Source organism: Sus scrofa, chromosome 9 (genome assembly GCF_000003025.6).
Source record: "Sus scrofa isolate TJ Tabasco breed Duroc chromosome 9, Sscrofa11.1, whole genome shotgun sequence".
Taxonomy (NCBI): Eukaryota; Metazoa; Chordata; class Mammalia; order Artiodactyla; family Suidae; genus Sus; species Sus scrofa.
This window is the reverse complement of record NC_010451.4, coordinates 52,726,794-52,743,300: the sequence shown is the minus strand read 5'-3', so window position 1 is coordinate 52,743,300 and position 16,507 is coordinate 52,726,794. Positions and strand designations below refer to the sequence as shown.

Sequence of the window (16,507 nt, the reverse complement as noted above, 5' to 3'; positions counted from 1 at the left end):
TGGGAACCTCCATATGCTGCGGGAAGTGGCCCAAGAAATGGCAAAAAGACAAAAAAAAAAAAACAAAAAAAAAAAAACAAACCAACAATAAAACAATGGAGTTCCTATTGTGGCTCAGCAGCAACCAACCAGACCAGTATCCATGAGGACACAGGTTTGATCCCTGGCCTCACTCAGTGGGTTAAAGATCCAGTGTTGCCATGAGCTGTAGTGTAGGTCGCAGATGTGGCTCAGATCCTGCATCGCTGTGACTGTGGCACAGGCTGGCAGCTACAGCTCTTATTCCACCCCTAGCCTGGGAAATTCCACATGCCACATATAAGGCCCTTAAAAAAAAGAGAAAAAACAAACCAAAAACCCCCATATGTGCAAGTGCGTGTGCACAGACAGACACACAGACACACAGTTCCCCAAGTCTGTTCTTGGCATTAATTCTCACTTCATTCTTAATGGGGTAGGTAGAATCCTGTTGTTTCTTGCTCTTCTTATCTGGTCGACTTATGTCCAAATTCTTCATGTAAGTGGACAGAACCTGGGAGACTCCAATGCCAGAAAGAATGCACATAACAGGCGCCAACACTAGCATCAGACGCACCTAACAAATAGGAAGCAAGATCACAATCAGTATCGTACAAATTACAGATTTCAACCTATTAGTAGATGATGGTATCAACTTAGGGGTTTTCAACAAACATGATTTGTCAATGGAATAGAACAAAATACAAGAGAAAGAATATCACAGCTTTGGAAAGTATAGCCAAGAGAAAGTATATCCATATATCCATAGCAAAAGAATATATTTTTTAAAAAGTTTGTTTTTCAGTTATACTTGCCTGTATGTATTTACATCCTGAGTAATGATGTGATGTAAAATATATTTCTTAAATGTGATTTGGGATCAAAAAATTGTGAGAAGCACTGTCTTAATAGCAATATATAAAAATCTCTCCTCTCTTTTAACAACCTATCACTCAGCACCCAGGCCTTTAAGAAAAAAATATCATTTCCCCTTTCAGACACCAGAAGGAGTGGGGAAGGAACCTGACTAGGGTCACTTTCTCCAACAAGTGTGAAAGCACTTCTCCCTAACACAAGGTTATGAATTCAAGAAAGTAGGGCTCTGCCATCAGAAAGTATGAATGCTCCATATAGTCCTGGGGCCAGGGTGGGGGATCAACAACAGTGAGCAGCTTTAAGACTTGGCCCTGCAAATGCTCACAACAAAGCATCTACACAATCATCAGTACTTTCTGAAACCTGCCATGTGGGACAAACTGGAGGGAGAAAAAAACCCTCAGAGTCAGGGGTGGAAAGGTTTACTAGGACTGAAGCATTCCTCACCATAACAGCTGAAAAGTACATGCTGGTCACACCATACATGATGATGAAAATCCGGGCATCAGACAGGTTGCTAAAGCAGTAATAGAGACCAACTACAAAAGTAAAAGTAAAAAGAAGTGGCTGAAAAAACAATCATAGATATGTGTAAAGATGTTACTATGGCACTCTTTAAAATACCAAAAAATCTGAAACCACCTAAATGTCCAACTTTACAGAGGTAGTTAATTATAGAATATTTATAAAATAGAATAAAATACATCAATTACAATATTGCTGTAGAAGTTTATGGAACATATGCTTTCTTCTTTATACACCTCTCTACTTTAAAAAATAGTAAATGATATATTTAAATATTATTTCTCTAAAAATAATAACAAATAACATAAATTATCATGATTAAGTTTTAAAAATCAGGATGAAAAACTGTATGACTTTTAAACAATATTAAGTGGATGAATATACATCAAAATGTTAAGAGTAGCAACACATGTGTAGTGAGAAGTCCTGAATTTTACTTCTTAAAAAATCTGTCTATATTTTTACAATAGACAACTTACTTTCATAATAAGAAAAAAATAATGAAGTTATTTTATCAAAAGAAGAAAAAAAAAAAATCCCCCACAAGTAAATTCTAAGGCATATGTGAAATGGCCAGAAGGTAAGTTAGATGAAGAGACTTTTCAATCAGCCATGCCTATTCTCAAAATTCGATACTGCCAACAAGATAAATGGGGAAGAGTCAAGGATGGGGGATTGGGGTACATTGGAAGTACTCAAAAGAAAAAAGATCCCAACCCTGAATACTAATTAGGGTTAATTTTAACTTATAATACAAATGAAGAGAAAACTGTGAGACTCTGGACTTGCCAGTATCTGCAACTGTTCAACTCCTGACTTCTACTCTGCTCCAAATACTACGAAAAATATATGCTTAACCATCCTCTGAACTACATAGGATAAACAGGCAAAAAACCAAAAACATCAACAATAATACAAGGATGAGGGTGTTTTACTTATTTCTGAATCAAATGGTGATTCTAACAAAGAAGGCCTCTTCAGGACAAGGCATACACACCTGGAAACATGAAGACGAGAAGCTGTAAATCAAAATAGTATGAGGACCAGGTCGTAGGCTGATGCTCAGACACAGAAGCAATAATGGGGATGTTGTTCTTAGCATACGAAGGATCCAGTAGTGAGTAGAAACGCCCCGTCCAGGGAGATATTTTTCCTGGCAGCGAAGAGGCAACAAATTTCCCAATTACTTCTGAACCAAAAATAACATCTGATTCTAACTAATCACAACTTTCCATGTTAGTAACATTCTCTGAGACAGAGAAGAACTAGGCTTTTATTTGAATGCCACCAATACTTGAGAGTTTCACTCCTGCCTTTCTTCAAACTTGAGAGTACTTTTGTCAGCATAGTCAGCAGAACAAAATCAAGCTGTATAAAACTCAGAGAGGATGGAGGCAGAAATGCTTCCTGGAAGAATTTTTGGCCCAATCTGGTCAAACCAAAACTAAGTCACCCTATCCTTGAATGCTGCTGTGAATTAGATAATACAGAATCTAGAGCAAATATCAAGTCATTCTCTGAAAAGTATAAGTGAGGAAAATAGAGGAGGAAAATGTGGCATGCTAACCAAACTAAACAGCCATGGTATAGCGCATATGGGATTAGAGGAGGCCACGTTGTTGAGCAAGCAATGTTAGAACTTCTCCCAGCCTACCAAGAGGAAAGAAAAGGACAAAAAGAGAAAGAGGAGGGAGTTCCCATCGTGGCTCAGTGGTTAAGGAGCCCAATTAATATCCATGAGGACGAGGGGTCAATCCCTGGCCTTGCTCAGTGGGTTAAGGATCCAGCGTTGCGGTGAGCTGTGGCTGGCATAGGTCGCAGATGTGGCTCGGATCCCGAGTTGTTGTGGCTGTGGTATAGACCAGCAGCTACAGCTCCAATTCGATGCCAAGCCTGGGAACTTCCATATGCCTTGGGTGTGGCCCTAAAAGCCAAAAGACAACAAAAAAAAAAAAAAGAGAGAGAGAGAGAAAGATGAGAAAGATTAGCATGGTAAGATACAGTCCTGTCAGCAAGTGTGCTGCTTCTGAGATTAAGGGCAAATTTAATAAGTACTCTTTGTTATGCTGAATCCAAACAGTGGCTAACAAGAGAACGGAACGTGCAGAAGTTGGACTTTAAATGCTTGAAATCAAGAGAAATAAGAGAAAAAAATAAATCTTTATGTGATCAGGAAATAACCCAAATTTTTGGAGTTTATTCTATGTTTGTCTTCCCTACCTGTCAGCATGAGGAGAGCTCCTATGGTGAGAAGGACAAAGCCTACCAGGGAGATGACACTTCGGAAAAGAACTTCAAATTGCTGTGGATTCAACTTGCTGCGTAGATAATCCACAAAGGCATGGATCTGGCATAGACCAAAGACTCCAAAGGCTGCCATGTGTTCTGATGAAAGCACAGGCTGTCAGAGAAGGCATATGTATGAGAACGTTAGGGAAAAAAAATGAGCCCGGCCTTGGCCCGAGTTATCCTGATCAAGTTCAGACCAAAGGGTCAAATGAGTTCTGAGGTCACCAAGGAACTAGGGCCAGACTAGGGCAGGGGCTAATTCATCTGCCACATTTTTCCAAAAAAATGAGTTCCCCAAAGTGAACCATACTCTATCACATTTCTGGCCTTTGCTCAGGCTAATTCTTAAGCCTTGACTGCAATTACCTTGTTTTCCCAAAATCTACATTCACTGAACACTCATCATTCAAGACCCAATGCAAATACCATTTCCTCCAAATGTGTCAAACAGAAATCCATCACTCCCCTCTATAATCCACTCATTTTAGATCTCTTCCATCACTTAGACCAGTGGTTCTCAAACCCACTGGGCAACATAATCATGACAGGGGAGAGGAAGGACATTTAGACACAGGCTGCTGAGCCCCACGGCTAGAGTTTCTGATTCAGTAGTTCTATGGCACGTTCCCAGAATTTGCATTTCTAACAAATTCCCAGATGCTCTGATGCTGCTGATCCAGGAACTACATTTCTAGAACCACTATACCACAGACTATGGATGGCTGCATGTGTTTCTTTCCCTACCATGACTTAAGGACCAGGCCATATCTTAACCTTTTACATTTCCCAGTTATTAGCAAACTGCATATAGCAGGTGACCAGTAAAGAAATACTTGCTGACCTGAATAAATGTTTCACTTTCACAATTTTACAAGAGAGATTAAACACACTACATTGTTCTCTGATTTAAGTTGTCTCTTAACCCTGAGGTTATGTGGTTAAAAGGTTTGTGCTTTTACTTCCTTTCACATAGGTTCCACTAAGAAGTTCAGGGGTCATTACTATTAAATGGGATCATTCGCATTAAAAAGGACTGAACAGATCACATTCACATCAACTAAGCTCAGCCAAAATATCCCTCCTCCTCCCATAGACCTAAGCCAAATTTAAGAGTCATTAAACTCAGGAGTTCACTCTGGCCTCCTCCATCAGTAGGTTAAGGATCCAGCGTTGATGAAAGCTGTGGTGTAGGTCACAGACATGGCTCAGATCCAGCATTGCTGTGGCTATGGCGTAGGGCAGCAGCTGCAGTTCCAATTCGATCCCTAACCTGGGAACTTTTGTATGCCACAGGTGTGGCAATTAAAAAGAAAAAAAAAAAGTCATTAAACTCAAACTTCATGAACAAATATTAACACACTCCAGGAGGCAGATTCTAGTGACCAGGGATTCTGTTGTCCACAAGCAGTCCAAAGTCAGACCTATGAATAAATTTCACTATCTTCACCAAAATCCAAGACAAATCAATCTAAGTGGAGCTGCTAAGAGCAAGGGGAAGCAGCTAAAAACTCACTCAGTCTAGGGCTCACCTGGAAACCCACAAAGGAGATCTGCATGGAAAGAATTGTGCCCAGGCAGTAAACAGTACAGTAGGCCACATAGATCCGGTGAGAGAAACGTCCTGTGAGCATCAGCACCAGCACATGAAGAGGGATCAAGTTGATCAAGAACACATAACCTCCCCATGAAGAGACCTAGGGCAGGATGAAAAATAACAGTCCTCTGAGCACTTCTCCTTGGTTCATCACCATTATACCCTACAACCTTTTTAAAGAACATCTGTTGACAATAACTGAAAAATTCATTTATGCCAAATGCCTTAAAGAGTTTAAATAACAATTCTTTAAGTAGGAAAATCAAATTAACACCCATTAATGTAACTCCATCCCCTGGTCTCTATGGCTCTTGCCATTATGATCACAAAGCAAGAGCCCCCCCCCCTTCCCCCAAGCCAAAGGGTTACTCTAGATGCTGTAAGGTTACACGGAGGATATGGGATATCTGGAAAATATGATTAAGTGGAAGCAGTTAAGGGAAGAAGTTTCAGTGTTTACAAAAGATTGAACAGAAAAAAATATATATTAAAAGTATTAGGAAAGGAAAAATTTAATGGGAATATACCAGAAAAGAGTTGACCAACCAATATATGCCCATAGAAAATATAGTATCTGGAGACCTTCAGAAGTTAAAAAAAAAATCACCTCTATCTTGCTATTACACAATGGATATCTCTGCCTGCCTTGGATGAGGCTTTGTGTGGATACAAAAGACAATAAAGACTTTAGGTCTCCAGTTTACGGTCTCAAAGCCCAAGCGCTGCTTCCAATTATAACGGATGAAAGGAATGAAAAGTTACCATGTAGAAATAAGCAAGGGCACACTTGGCTGCCCAATAGATGGAACCAGTCTTTACTGCTTTGATCCACATGTAGTAGGTGAGTAGCATGCAAAAGATGGCAATCCCTGCAGAAAGAACACAATACTCAATAAAAGGCCATGCTGGGGTACTGTTAAATACTGTTTCAGAAAAAACTGCCTGGATTCACACCTCAGATCTACCACCCATTAACAGTGTAATTACATTACCTCTCTCTCAGTTTCCTGTAAAAAAGAGTCCATGATAGTATCTACTTCATATAAGTGTTGTGAAGACAAACTGCAAGAGCACATGAAGCACTTAGAACAGAACCTAGCATACAGCAAGCACTAAGTTAGTCATTATTACTGCTTTTCTTTCCAGGAACTAAATTCCCTGCTATTTCAGTCCTAAAGATACCCCGTGCTATCATGCTCCATTCTGCCTCTACATTTTACCACAAGCTGGTCCTTAGGCCCTGACTGCCGCTCTCCTTAATATTTGCCTAATGAAGTTCCAACTTCAGGGCCCATTTCACTTCCAAAAAGCTTTCCCTGACCCCCAAATCTGAATTAATCTCTCCTCTCACTACAAAGTACTCTCTTCATACTTCTCTCATGGCACATAATACTATCTGCCTGTTATAGGTTATTTTTATCATTAGGCATTAATCTTCATTAGTAAGTTATGGGCCAATACAATTTTATTCATTATTTATCTCTATAATCCCTTAATTATAAGCCAAAATAATCTTACTCATTATCTATCTTTATATAATACCTAACACTGTGTTTTAGCAATAACATTCAATAAATATAGGCTGAAAATAAGTCAATAAGAATCATTATAGTTTTAATAATTTCCATTCCTCTTATCTAAGAAAACAAAGCAAATGATTACAAGGTTAAAATAATAGTACCATTTAACACTAAAACATCACTCTACTTTTAAGAGTACAGAGATGAGCCAAAGGCCTTATACAAGGAAAATTACCAGCTGCCTCTCTAGAGGAAGTGACAGAGAGAATATAAACTTACCTGAAGTCCCTAACTATTTATATCTTCTCAGTATGATTTTTTCCTATAGCTAAAGAACAGATTTGAACCCAGATTCTAATGTACTTCATGAAGCTCCACTGGATAATGAGGTGAACACATCCTCTTCAGCACTTAAACTCTTACCTTCATTATCATAGGAGCCAGCCACAGATCGAGAGATATATCCAGGAACTACAGCAATCATGGCAGCAGCAAGAAGACCAGCTCCTGCATCCTGTAAGAAAAGAGGGGTAATAGGAAGTCAACACCAATTCATCTATGAGAGAGGCTTACAATGGGCTTAGAACAGTCCAACATTTCCCAAGGCAGATGTGATGCTAGAAATGCTAGAAATGTTCACGGCACAAGATAGCTAAATACTTCACAACCAATTCCCTGTGATGATACCAAGTCTGAAACTGAGTACACACACACGCTAAGGACAGACAAATCACGTAAGCTGTCAGGCACCAGAGGCTGCCCCAGAAAGGACTGTTTGGCTGAAGCATCCCCAGACTTATGCATCCCTATGCATAACAGAATCTGCACACCACAGAAACACCAATCACACCTCTAAAAGCTATGCAAGGACAATCAATCATTTGAGCTAAAAAGCCAACAAAGATAAGGGATAAGGTATCTGGACTAAAGATGCCAGAGGCTTAGATAATAAAGTTGGAATACTCCTAGACAATCTGTGAACTCAGAAGAAAGGAACAACAAAATACAACCCCCACTCTAAAAGAGGAAGGACTTGTCTGCTGATAAGAGTCAAATCTGGAATAAGGACAGCAAGGAGAAGGATGAAAAAGTTTCCAAACTAAACTCAAGCCTGAGCCCTCATACTAGTTTATTACTTCTCAGGTATCTCCCCGACACCACAGCCACAAACTAATAATAGCATCCCAGAAACCAGGCTCAGCAATGCAGAAACCTAGAAAAGGAGAGTCAGTATCATGGAGTCTACTACAAAAGCCAAGTGATTTAAGAATTTTTAAATAAATGCTTTTTATAATTTTTTTAATCAACAAGTAATTGCCAAGTCTCCATTTCCAGAAGGAAAAACTAACCACTTTGGAACACTTTTTGTAGTTATTTTTCTTCTCCCTTAGATTGTGAGGACTTCAAAATCTAAACCTCATTTAAATTTTTTTTTCCACATGTAGTCATTTATATTCAACCTTCAAATGATCTTATAAGGACGAACAGCTGCTAATGCTAAGAAACCACACATTCTAGGAAGGGGCTGGAGTGAACCCAATTATTCAGCTCAGCAAAAGCTGTCTTTAGCCCCTGACTCCCTGCCCATCAAAGGCTCTCAGTCCCCCACCCTTTAGCATCTAGTAGAAAGGTTCAACAAAATTCATTCCCAAGCCTCCTGTCACCCCAAATCCTTCACCTTGAGCTCTTTGGTAAGGTGGTACGTGACGATGGTAGTGAAGGAAGAGAAGAGAGGGGCCAGGAACACACAGACATTCCGAATGTCGATGGTGATGTGGAAAAAATGGAGGACATGGTAGATTGCAGCAGAGGTGATCATTAAGCCTGTAACAGGAAGAAGAGAGGCCATTAGGTTATCCTAGTAAGATAAAGAATTTAAGGGAAAGAGGAAGAGAATATCCAAGTATCAATAAAGTGACAATACAGGTCCTGACAAACCACCAGAAACATTAACAAGCAATGGCAGGAGGCCTATAAATTTCTCTCCTAAAGATTCAATCAGAAGCCCAGAATTTATGAAAAACTACCTATCCTCACTCTCCCATACATGTTCTCCCTTCAATATAAGATCTATTTTTAGGAATCTGTAATAAGAATGAAATTACAAGTGTCACAAAACAAAGATATTAGAAATAAAAGAAACTGTTCCATAATATACAAATACTTTACTTCTATGAAGGAGAAAAAAAATCCTGTTCCTCTCACCTGGGTAAATTGTTCCTCCAATAATTCGTCCCAAAGGGTACCAGGCCCGGTCATCAAACCAGTTATGGAATTTATAAAATCCCTCCTCAGCCAAGAACCGGGTAGTCCGATAATTAAAGTACCTATAGCAAGAAAGAAAAAATTACTTCTGCCTCTTCATACTAAAATACCTGTCCCAGTTTGCAGTGAAGTTTGCTCCTCAGGTTATAGTAGCACTGAGGAATTTAATTATTATTCCAATAAAAGTCAGTTTGGTACCAAAAAGTATGCCGAGCATGAAAGCATGAAAATCATTTTACACGCCTTAAAACAAAACAAAAAAATTAAAAATCTAACTACCATGCAATACAGAAAAAAAAAAAAAAAAAAAAAAAAACTCATTTTACATTACAGTAAGTCTCAGTTCTAGCTCCATGCTTGTCTCAACTAAAGCACTGCGTCTCTCACAAGTTAGTGCAACTGCAGCCTAATCCTGTAAGAAAACTATCCAGCAGGATACTTCACCAGGCTGACACACAGTAGTTACTAGCCCAAGTCAGAAAATTCAAGCACCCAAAAGACAGGACAGCTGAGATGTGGGCACCAATAGATTTGACTCTTTTCAAGGGACAGGAACACACAAAAGAACATTTCCACACCACACATGGATAACTTCAAGTAATGAGCATCTCTAAAGATGTGGGTATAACACCATATGTGGGATGAAAATTTTTTTAGTCCACTCCATAGCAGGAACTGCTTAGTGAGTGTTTAAACTTGTAATCAGATCTACTCATGTTGTTATTTAAAATAGTTCTGAATGCCACCTACATAGTAGCATAAAAATATAGATTACATAAAAAATATCTGATATAAAATGCTTAGAGTTACACATGAAAAGACACAGTTCTTTAGGTCCAATTTATGTAACCCCTTCTCTTAAGTTTTTCATTCAAAAAGAAATTAAAAAGACAAAGATAAATATAAAAAATAAAAATATAAACAAGCAAATAAAAGGAATTATCTAATCACTAAATATAATCATGACTAACCATCTTTTCTGCCCACCCCTTTAGCCCTATTTCCTTCTTGGTCAGTTGAGTTTTGGCAGCTGAAGTAAGCAGAAGTAGCAGATGGCAGAAATCTCTATCCTTCTGCTGTTACTGATGAATGTTATTTTGGTAACTGTCAAGGAGACAGAAGGGATGAGGGTAGCAGGCAGTCAACATGTGTCAGAATCATGTCCTGAACAGTAGGAGACGCAGAGTGAGACAGGAAGTATGAGTTAGTGGGAAAAGGTCTGGACTGGGGTCACACCCTAGGCCTCAGTTTCCTGCTCTGCAAAAGGAAGTGTCAAGTCACATGATCTTTATAGTCCCTTCTAGCTCTACAACTACAGAGCAAACACTCCTGCTTTCCCTGACCATCTCAATCTCAGTGTTTGCTCATCTACAGGGCCTGAGAAGAAACCCTAACAGACTGGTGATCAAGAAACAAAAATATAGTGTGAAGGACTGGGAATTTGGGGTTAGTAGATGCAAACTAGTGCATCTGGAATGGATAAGCAACGAGATCCTGCTGTATAGCTTGGCAAACTTTATCTGATCACTTGTGATGGAACATGGTGGAGGATAATGTGAAAATAAGAATGTATATGGATGGATAGCTGGGTCACTTTGCTGTACAGCAAAAATGGACATAACGTTGCAAATCAACTATAATAAAAAATTAATTAAAAAAAGAGAAAAGAAACAAAAGTATGTGGAGTTCCTGATGTGGCACAACGGGATCGGCAATGTGTCTTGGGAGTGCTGGGACACAGGTTTGATCCCTGGCCCCAGCAAAGTGGGTTAAGGATCCGGCGTTGCCACAGCTGCAGCTGAGATGACAACTAAGGCTCAGATCTGATCCCTGGCCCAGGAACTTCATATGCCATGGGGGTAGCCAAAGAAGAAAAGAAAGAAACAAAAGGATATGTTTCCTCATTCATAATAAAAAATATAAATTGATTTGGAAGGCCCCCAAGAAAGTATGTGTGTGGCTCCAAAGTGCTTTCAAATATTTACACAAAACAAATCTGCATATACATGCAAGTACTGAACTTGAATCATACGCTGAATATGCTATTTTTTAGGTATCAACAATGCTTCAAGAACCTATGACTCCGGCTCTCCAAATTTAAATAAGCCACAACTTTAGGCAATATAACATAGTTACTCCAGTGTCTAGAGAAAGACAAAGTTAGATTCAAATCCTGGTTCCTTCACTTACTGTATGTGTAACCTTGAATGGCCTCTCCCAGCCTCAGCCACATAAGGAGATACTAGTATCTCCACCTCATAGGGTTATTTTAAGGATTTAGAAATAATCTGTAAAACAGTGCTTGGAACAAAACAAAACTCAGCATCAATGTCTTTCACCTATGCCCTTTTAAATCTAATAGTCAAAACCCTTAATCAAATTCACAGCTTTTAATTTTCCTCAGTGTCTTAGAACTAAACTACAGACACAATTTCTACCATATAAATTGTTAGAAACAGCAAAAATTAAAAAACAAACAAACAAACAAAAAAGTCATGGATCTCAAGTTCTCGACTTGTGATTTTTCTTTCACATCTCAAACACATACCAGGCCCCAGCCCCTTGCCCTCAATGTGTACCACTAACTGTCGACCATGCTTAGAAGCTGGACATCTCCTAGGTGAGCCAGATTCTAAGTGATTGGCAGGAATACCCGCAATGCCTCGTTCATTTTTTATGAGTTTGAGAAACTCACTTGGTCCCAAAGTCCAATGGAAATGTTTCAAAAGGAGACAATTACCTCCTCCAGAAAACCTGAGAATTTTTTTTCCCCCTAAATGTGTTGAAAGTTCATCCCCATCACTGAGATCTGACTGGAATGTGACTTTTTTTTTTTTTTTTTTTTTTTTTGTCTTTTTGCCTTTTCTAGGGCTGCTCCTGCAGCATGTGGAGGTTCCCAGGCTAGGGGTCTCATCAGAGCTGTAGCCACCAGCCTACACCACAGCCACAGCAACGCCAGATCCAAGCCACGTCTGCAACCTACACCACAGCTCACGGCAACACCAGATCCTTAACCCACAGAGCAAGGCCAGGGATCTAACCTGCAACCTCATGGTTTCTAGTCGGATTCATTAACCACTGAGCCAAGACGGGAACTCCCTGACTAGAATGTGAATCTGAAACCCATGAACCTGAATTCTTCTCGAAACACCAGACCAAGCAAGGTACTTACGGATCAAATTCATGGATGACACTTTCAAATCTCAGGACAGCAAAGAGACGAGTGGAGAATGCTGCAAAAACCAGAGAACCATTTTAATGTTTTATCATTAATTACTATTAATGATAGTAATATTATAGAGATACTAGTATTATCCAGCACAAAAGTCAGAGGAAATATAAAATGATCCCTGAATAAAGCATTTATCCATCCTACCCACATATGAAAAAACAAAGACATTTACTTTCCCCTAATAACGACACCTACATTTTTCACTTACATAGGACACGTTTAACTACTTATTATCAAGGCCTGTAATAATACACTCACCTACTAATATGGCACTAAAATTTACATGGTCGTCTTTTATATATGTTGACCTTCCCTTCCCACAACCTTATCTTTGCAGCAAACATAGAGGTAAGGCAACCAAAACCATACTTATGATTCATGAAAGCTATAAAATCTAAGAAAACAGATTGAGTTCTGGACTTTCAGAAATATTAAGGCAAGCAACTACAGATGACAAATGTCTTTCACAAAATTCAGTATCCCAGGGTCTCCAGCATCTCTTTCAGCCCTATGAGAAAACAGAATCAGCATAGCATGCTCCCCACTCTTTCTCAGATGATCACTAGTCCCAACTTTTATAATTCTTATATTTCTTTTATTTTGCTGTCATAAAAGTCTATTGAATAAGTACAGTAAGAACAGTAAAAAGAATATATTACAATCTGCTAGAAAAAACAAGTCATTTAAAAAAGCCATTGTTGGGGAGTTCCCATCATGGCTCGGCAGAAACAAATCTGACTAGCTTCCATGAGTATGCAGGTTCAATCCTTGGCCTTGCTCAGTGGGTTAAAGACCTGGCATTGCCACAAGCTATGGTGTAGGCCAGCAGCTACAGCTCTGATTTGACCCCAAGTCTGGTAACTTCCATATGCCATGGGTGTAGCCCCAAAAAGACAAAAAAGTAAATAAATAAAAATAAAAAAATTAAAAAGCCATTGTTGAGGGAGTTCCCTGGTGGCCTAGTGGTTAAGTACTGCTGTGGTACTGCTATAGCTCAGGTTCAACCCTGGCCTAGGAACTTCCGCATGCTACAGTTGTGGCTAAAACAAACAAACTAACAAAAAGAGCCATTGATTTTTTTTTTTCAAGATTTTCTCCTTTCCATATCCAAAGAAAGAGGTCCACATGTACTCACATAATACAGCAGCCATTGACAGAATTAGAAGCTTCAGAAGTGTGTCCTGCTTCTCATAGGACAACCGTAAAAATCCCAGCTTAGTCATCTTGACATCAATAGGTGGCAACAGATAACATTCAAACAGCTAAAATGGAAAAATCAAAACCAAGAGATATTAAACACCTTCAATTTACTTAATTCACTTTCATACTGTATCATAGCAGAGAACCACAGAGACAGGGGGTATTGAACACACCAGAGAGGGTCAGGGCTGATACTAATACCCAAGCCTTGCCTGAATTAGGATCAACTGGCAAGGAAGTAGGCATGTCAGCTCTGTGAGTCAAAAATGAAGATGAGGAGTTCCCGTCGTGGTGCAGTGGTTAACGAATCCGACTAGGAACCATGAGGTTGCTGGTTTGGTTCCCGCCCTTGCTCAGTGGGTTAACGATCTGGCGTTGCCGTGAGCTGTGGTGTAGATTGCAGATGCGGCTTGGATCCCACGTTGCTGTGGCTCTGGCGTAGGCCGGTGGCTACAGCTCCGATTCGACCCCTAGCCTGAGAACCTCCATATGCCGCGGGAGCGGCCCAAGAAATAGCAAAAAAAGACAAAAAAAAAAAAAAAAAAAAAAAAAAAAAATGAAGATGAGGAGTTCCTGTCGTGGTGTAGTGGTTAACGAATCTGACTAGGAACCATGAGGTTGCGGGTTCAATCCCTGGCTTTGCTCAGTGGGTTGAGGATTTGGCGTTGCCGTAAGCTGTGGTGTTGGTCGCAAACGCGGCTTGGATCCGGCGTTGCTGTGGCTCTGGCGTAGGCTGGTGGCTACAGCTCCGATTCGACCCCTAGCCTGGGAACCTCCATATGCCGTGGGAGCGGCCCCAAAGAAATAGCAAAAAGACAAAAAAAAAGAAAAAAGGGGGTTGGAGGAAGACAGGCAAAGAAAATAGGAAAGCCTGGAAAGAGAAAAGAATAATGAATGGAGAAAGAAAGCATTCAAGAAAAGGAAGGAAGGTATGAAAAAAAGCAGGAAATGAGTATAGAAGTGAAAGTTGAAAACAGAGAAACAGAAGTCATGACTATGGAGTTCCCATCATGGCTCAGTGGAAATGAATCTGACTAGTAACCATGAGAACGAAGGTTTGTTCCTTGGCCTTGCTCAGTGGGTTAAGGATCTGGCGTTGCCTGCCATGAGCTGTGGTGTAGGTCGCAGACACAGCTCCGATCTGGCGTTGCTGTGGTATAAGCCGGGGCTACAGCTCCGATTCAACCCCTAGCGTGGGAGCCTCCATATGCCTTGGGTGCAATCCTAAAAAAAAAAAAAAAAAAAAGTCATGACTGAATCAGCAGTTTACAGCCCTAACTTTCAGCTTCAACTGACTGGCTACAAGCTTCTTTCTGTGTTAAAGGATCAACTAAGGAGCATGACTGATCACTAATACATATACAGACATGCACTCAAAGAAAGGGAAACAGACACAGATGGATCACTGCACTTCTAATCCCTTTTATCACACAAGTACTGCTCAGACTTATACCCACTTTCTATCAGCTGTCTCAAAGCATCTCTGTAATTGACACTGCTGATTTAAGCCACTGATCCCAGAGACAGCTCATGGAACCAGATGACAATCCAGAGGGAAAAGAAGACAACATTTTCCTACTAAAGTAAAAAATGATCAGGCTGGCAGGGGGAAAAGGCGGGGCTAGATTAAAACTAAATATTGAGGGAAACAGTCTGTAGATCATTCAGAATGGTGATCTCTTGATGGATAAGGTTTACTATTAGCAATAATTAGGAGGTTAGCTCTTTATGTCGAAGAGGGCTCTGCCTTCTTAAACCACAAGCTGGTCAAAGGCTAAGTGACAAAGAATCTAATATTAAAGGATACGAAACACTGTACAAGACGCCAGCGGGGACAAAAAGGAACCTGGACCCCTTCTGATCTTTTGCCCCACTATTACTAGAGAAGAGGAGGGAAAAAAAAAAAACACTGGACTAGGCGAAAGGCATGAAGAAGCAACATGCTCCAACAGTGAAAAGCCAAGCATCTTTTCCAAAGTTAACTGTCTCAGAGGAGCAGTTTTAACATAGTTTTAATTATAACCCCAAAGGAAAACCTTATCTTGCAACCAAATTAAATACCTAACTCAGGAAGTCAACAATCCAATCACATCCCTCAGGATAGTACTTGTCTTCTCCAACGCTTGAAATAGCAAAACTCACCACCACTGAGTAGATTTGAGCCATAGGCCTAAAAGAGTAAGGGAGTAAATGAGAGCACAAGAACCTCGACCTGAAAACTGAGTAAAAGGAGCTGGTAATTTAGGCCAGGACCCTAAGGGAGTTTCCATACTGTGCTCTCTGGTCTTGTTCGCATACCGCTAAAGCGATTAAGGGCAAAGACTTTTCTCAAAACACTTAGCATATGTTCTCCACCTCACCTGCGCCTGAAAGCGCTGGCCCCCTCGTCCCACCCTAGTTCTAGTTCCGAAGACTGCAACTTGCCCACCCCGTTTGCCTACACACTTTCTCACACTCCCCCCCCCCGCCCTCCTCTACTTCAGGTCCCTCCTCCCCCGGTCTCCCACCTTCAGAAAACGCAACACCTCTGACACCACCCACCGAGGGACACCCCACCACCTCAGCATCCTAAGCGCCATCCTTCCAGGGACTAGTCTCCGGGTGCGATCTTTCCCACGCCTTCCTTAGCTTAAGCGCACGCCCCATCCCAGACCCTTACATCCTTCCATTTCAGGATGTCCCCACACCACGCCCCACGCCCCCTCCTCTGCAAGGTCCTAGATTCTGCTCCGCGCCCATACCCCCCGCCATTAGAGCCCCATCCATGCACTTCGTTCTGCCCCACAAACACCTTAGACTGCACTTGCCGCTAATTCTTAAGTAATACTCTAGGGCCTTCTCACCTGTCCCGCGCTCCTCAGGAGTCCGTTCGGCTCGCTCTGCCATCCGTTCACCGCGCACCCAACCTTGGTAGCACCAAGTTGGCCTCCCGGTCCGCTTCCCATTGGCTGGCTCAGGGCCAATATGACAATTGATGAGAGCGATAGG

General features: G+C 40.7%; 1 protein-coding gene across 2 annotated transcripts in view; it reads right to left on the bottom strand.

Annotated features, from left to right (window-relative positions):
- The window catches only part of STT3A (STT3A, catalytic subunit of the oligosaccharyltransferase complex), a 27,878-nt gene extending 11,371 nt beyond the window's left edge, over positions 1-16,507 (bottom strand). Inside the window, exons 1-12 of one of the 2 annotated variants that reach the window (XM_013979542.2) lie at positions 16,363-16,507; positions 13,455-13,581; positions 12,260-12,320; positions 9,028-9,149; positions 8,501-8,646; positions 7,246-7,336; positions 6,065-6,171; positions 5,238-5,402; positions 3,640-3,820; positions 2,417-2,572; positions 1,342-1,433; positions 440-595 (exon numbers count right to left, since the gene is read on the bottom strand). In XM_013979542.2, coding sequence (XP_013834996.1) covers positions 440-595; positions 1,342-1,433; positions 2,417-2,572; positions 3,640-3,820; positions 5,238-5,402; positions 6,065-6,171; positions 7,246-7,336; positions 8,501-8,646; positions 9,028-9,149; positions 12,260-12,320; positions 13,455-13,581; positions 16,363-16,464 — 1,506 coding nt within the window. In that variant the 5' untranslated portion in view covers positions 16,465-16,507. 2 annotated transcript variants of the gene reach the window in all.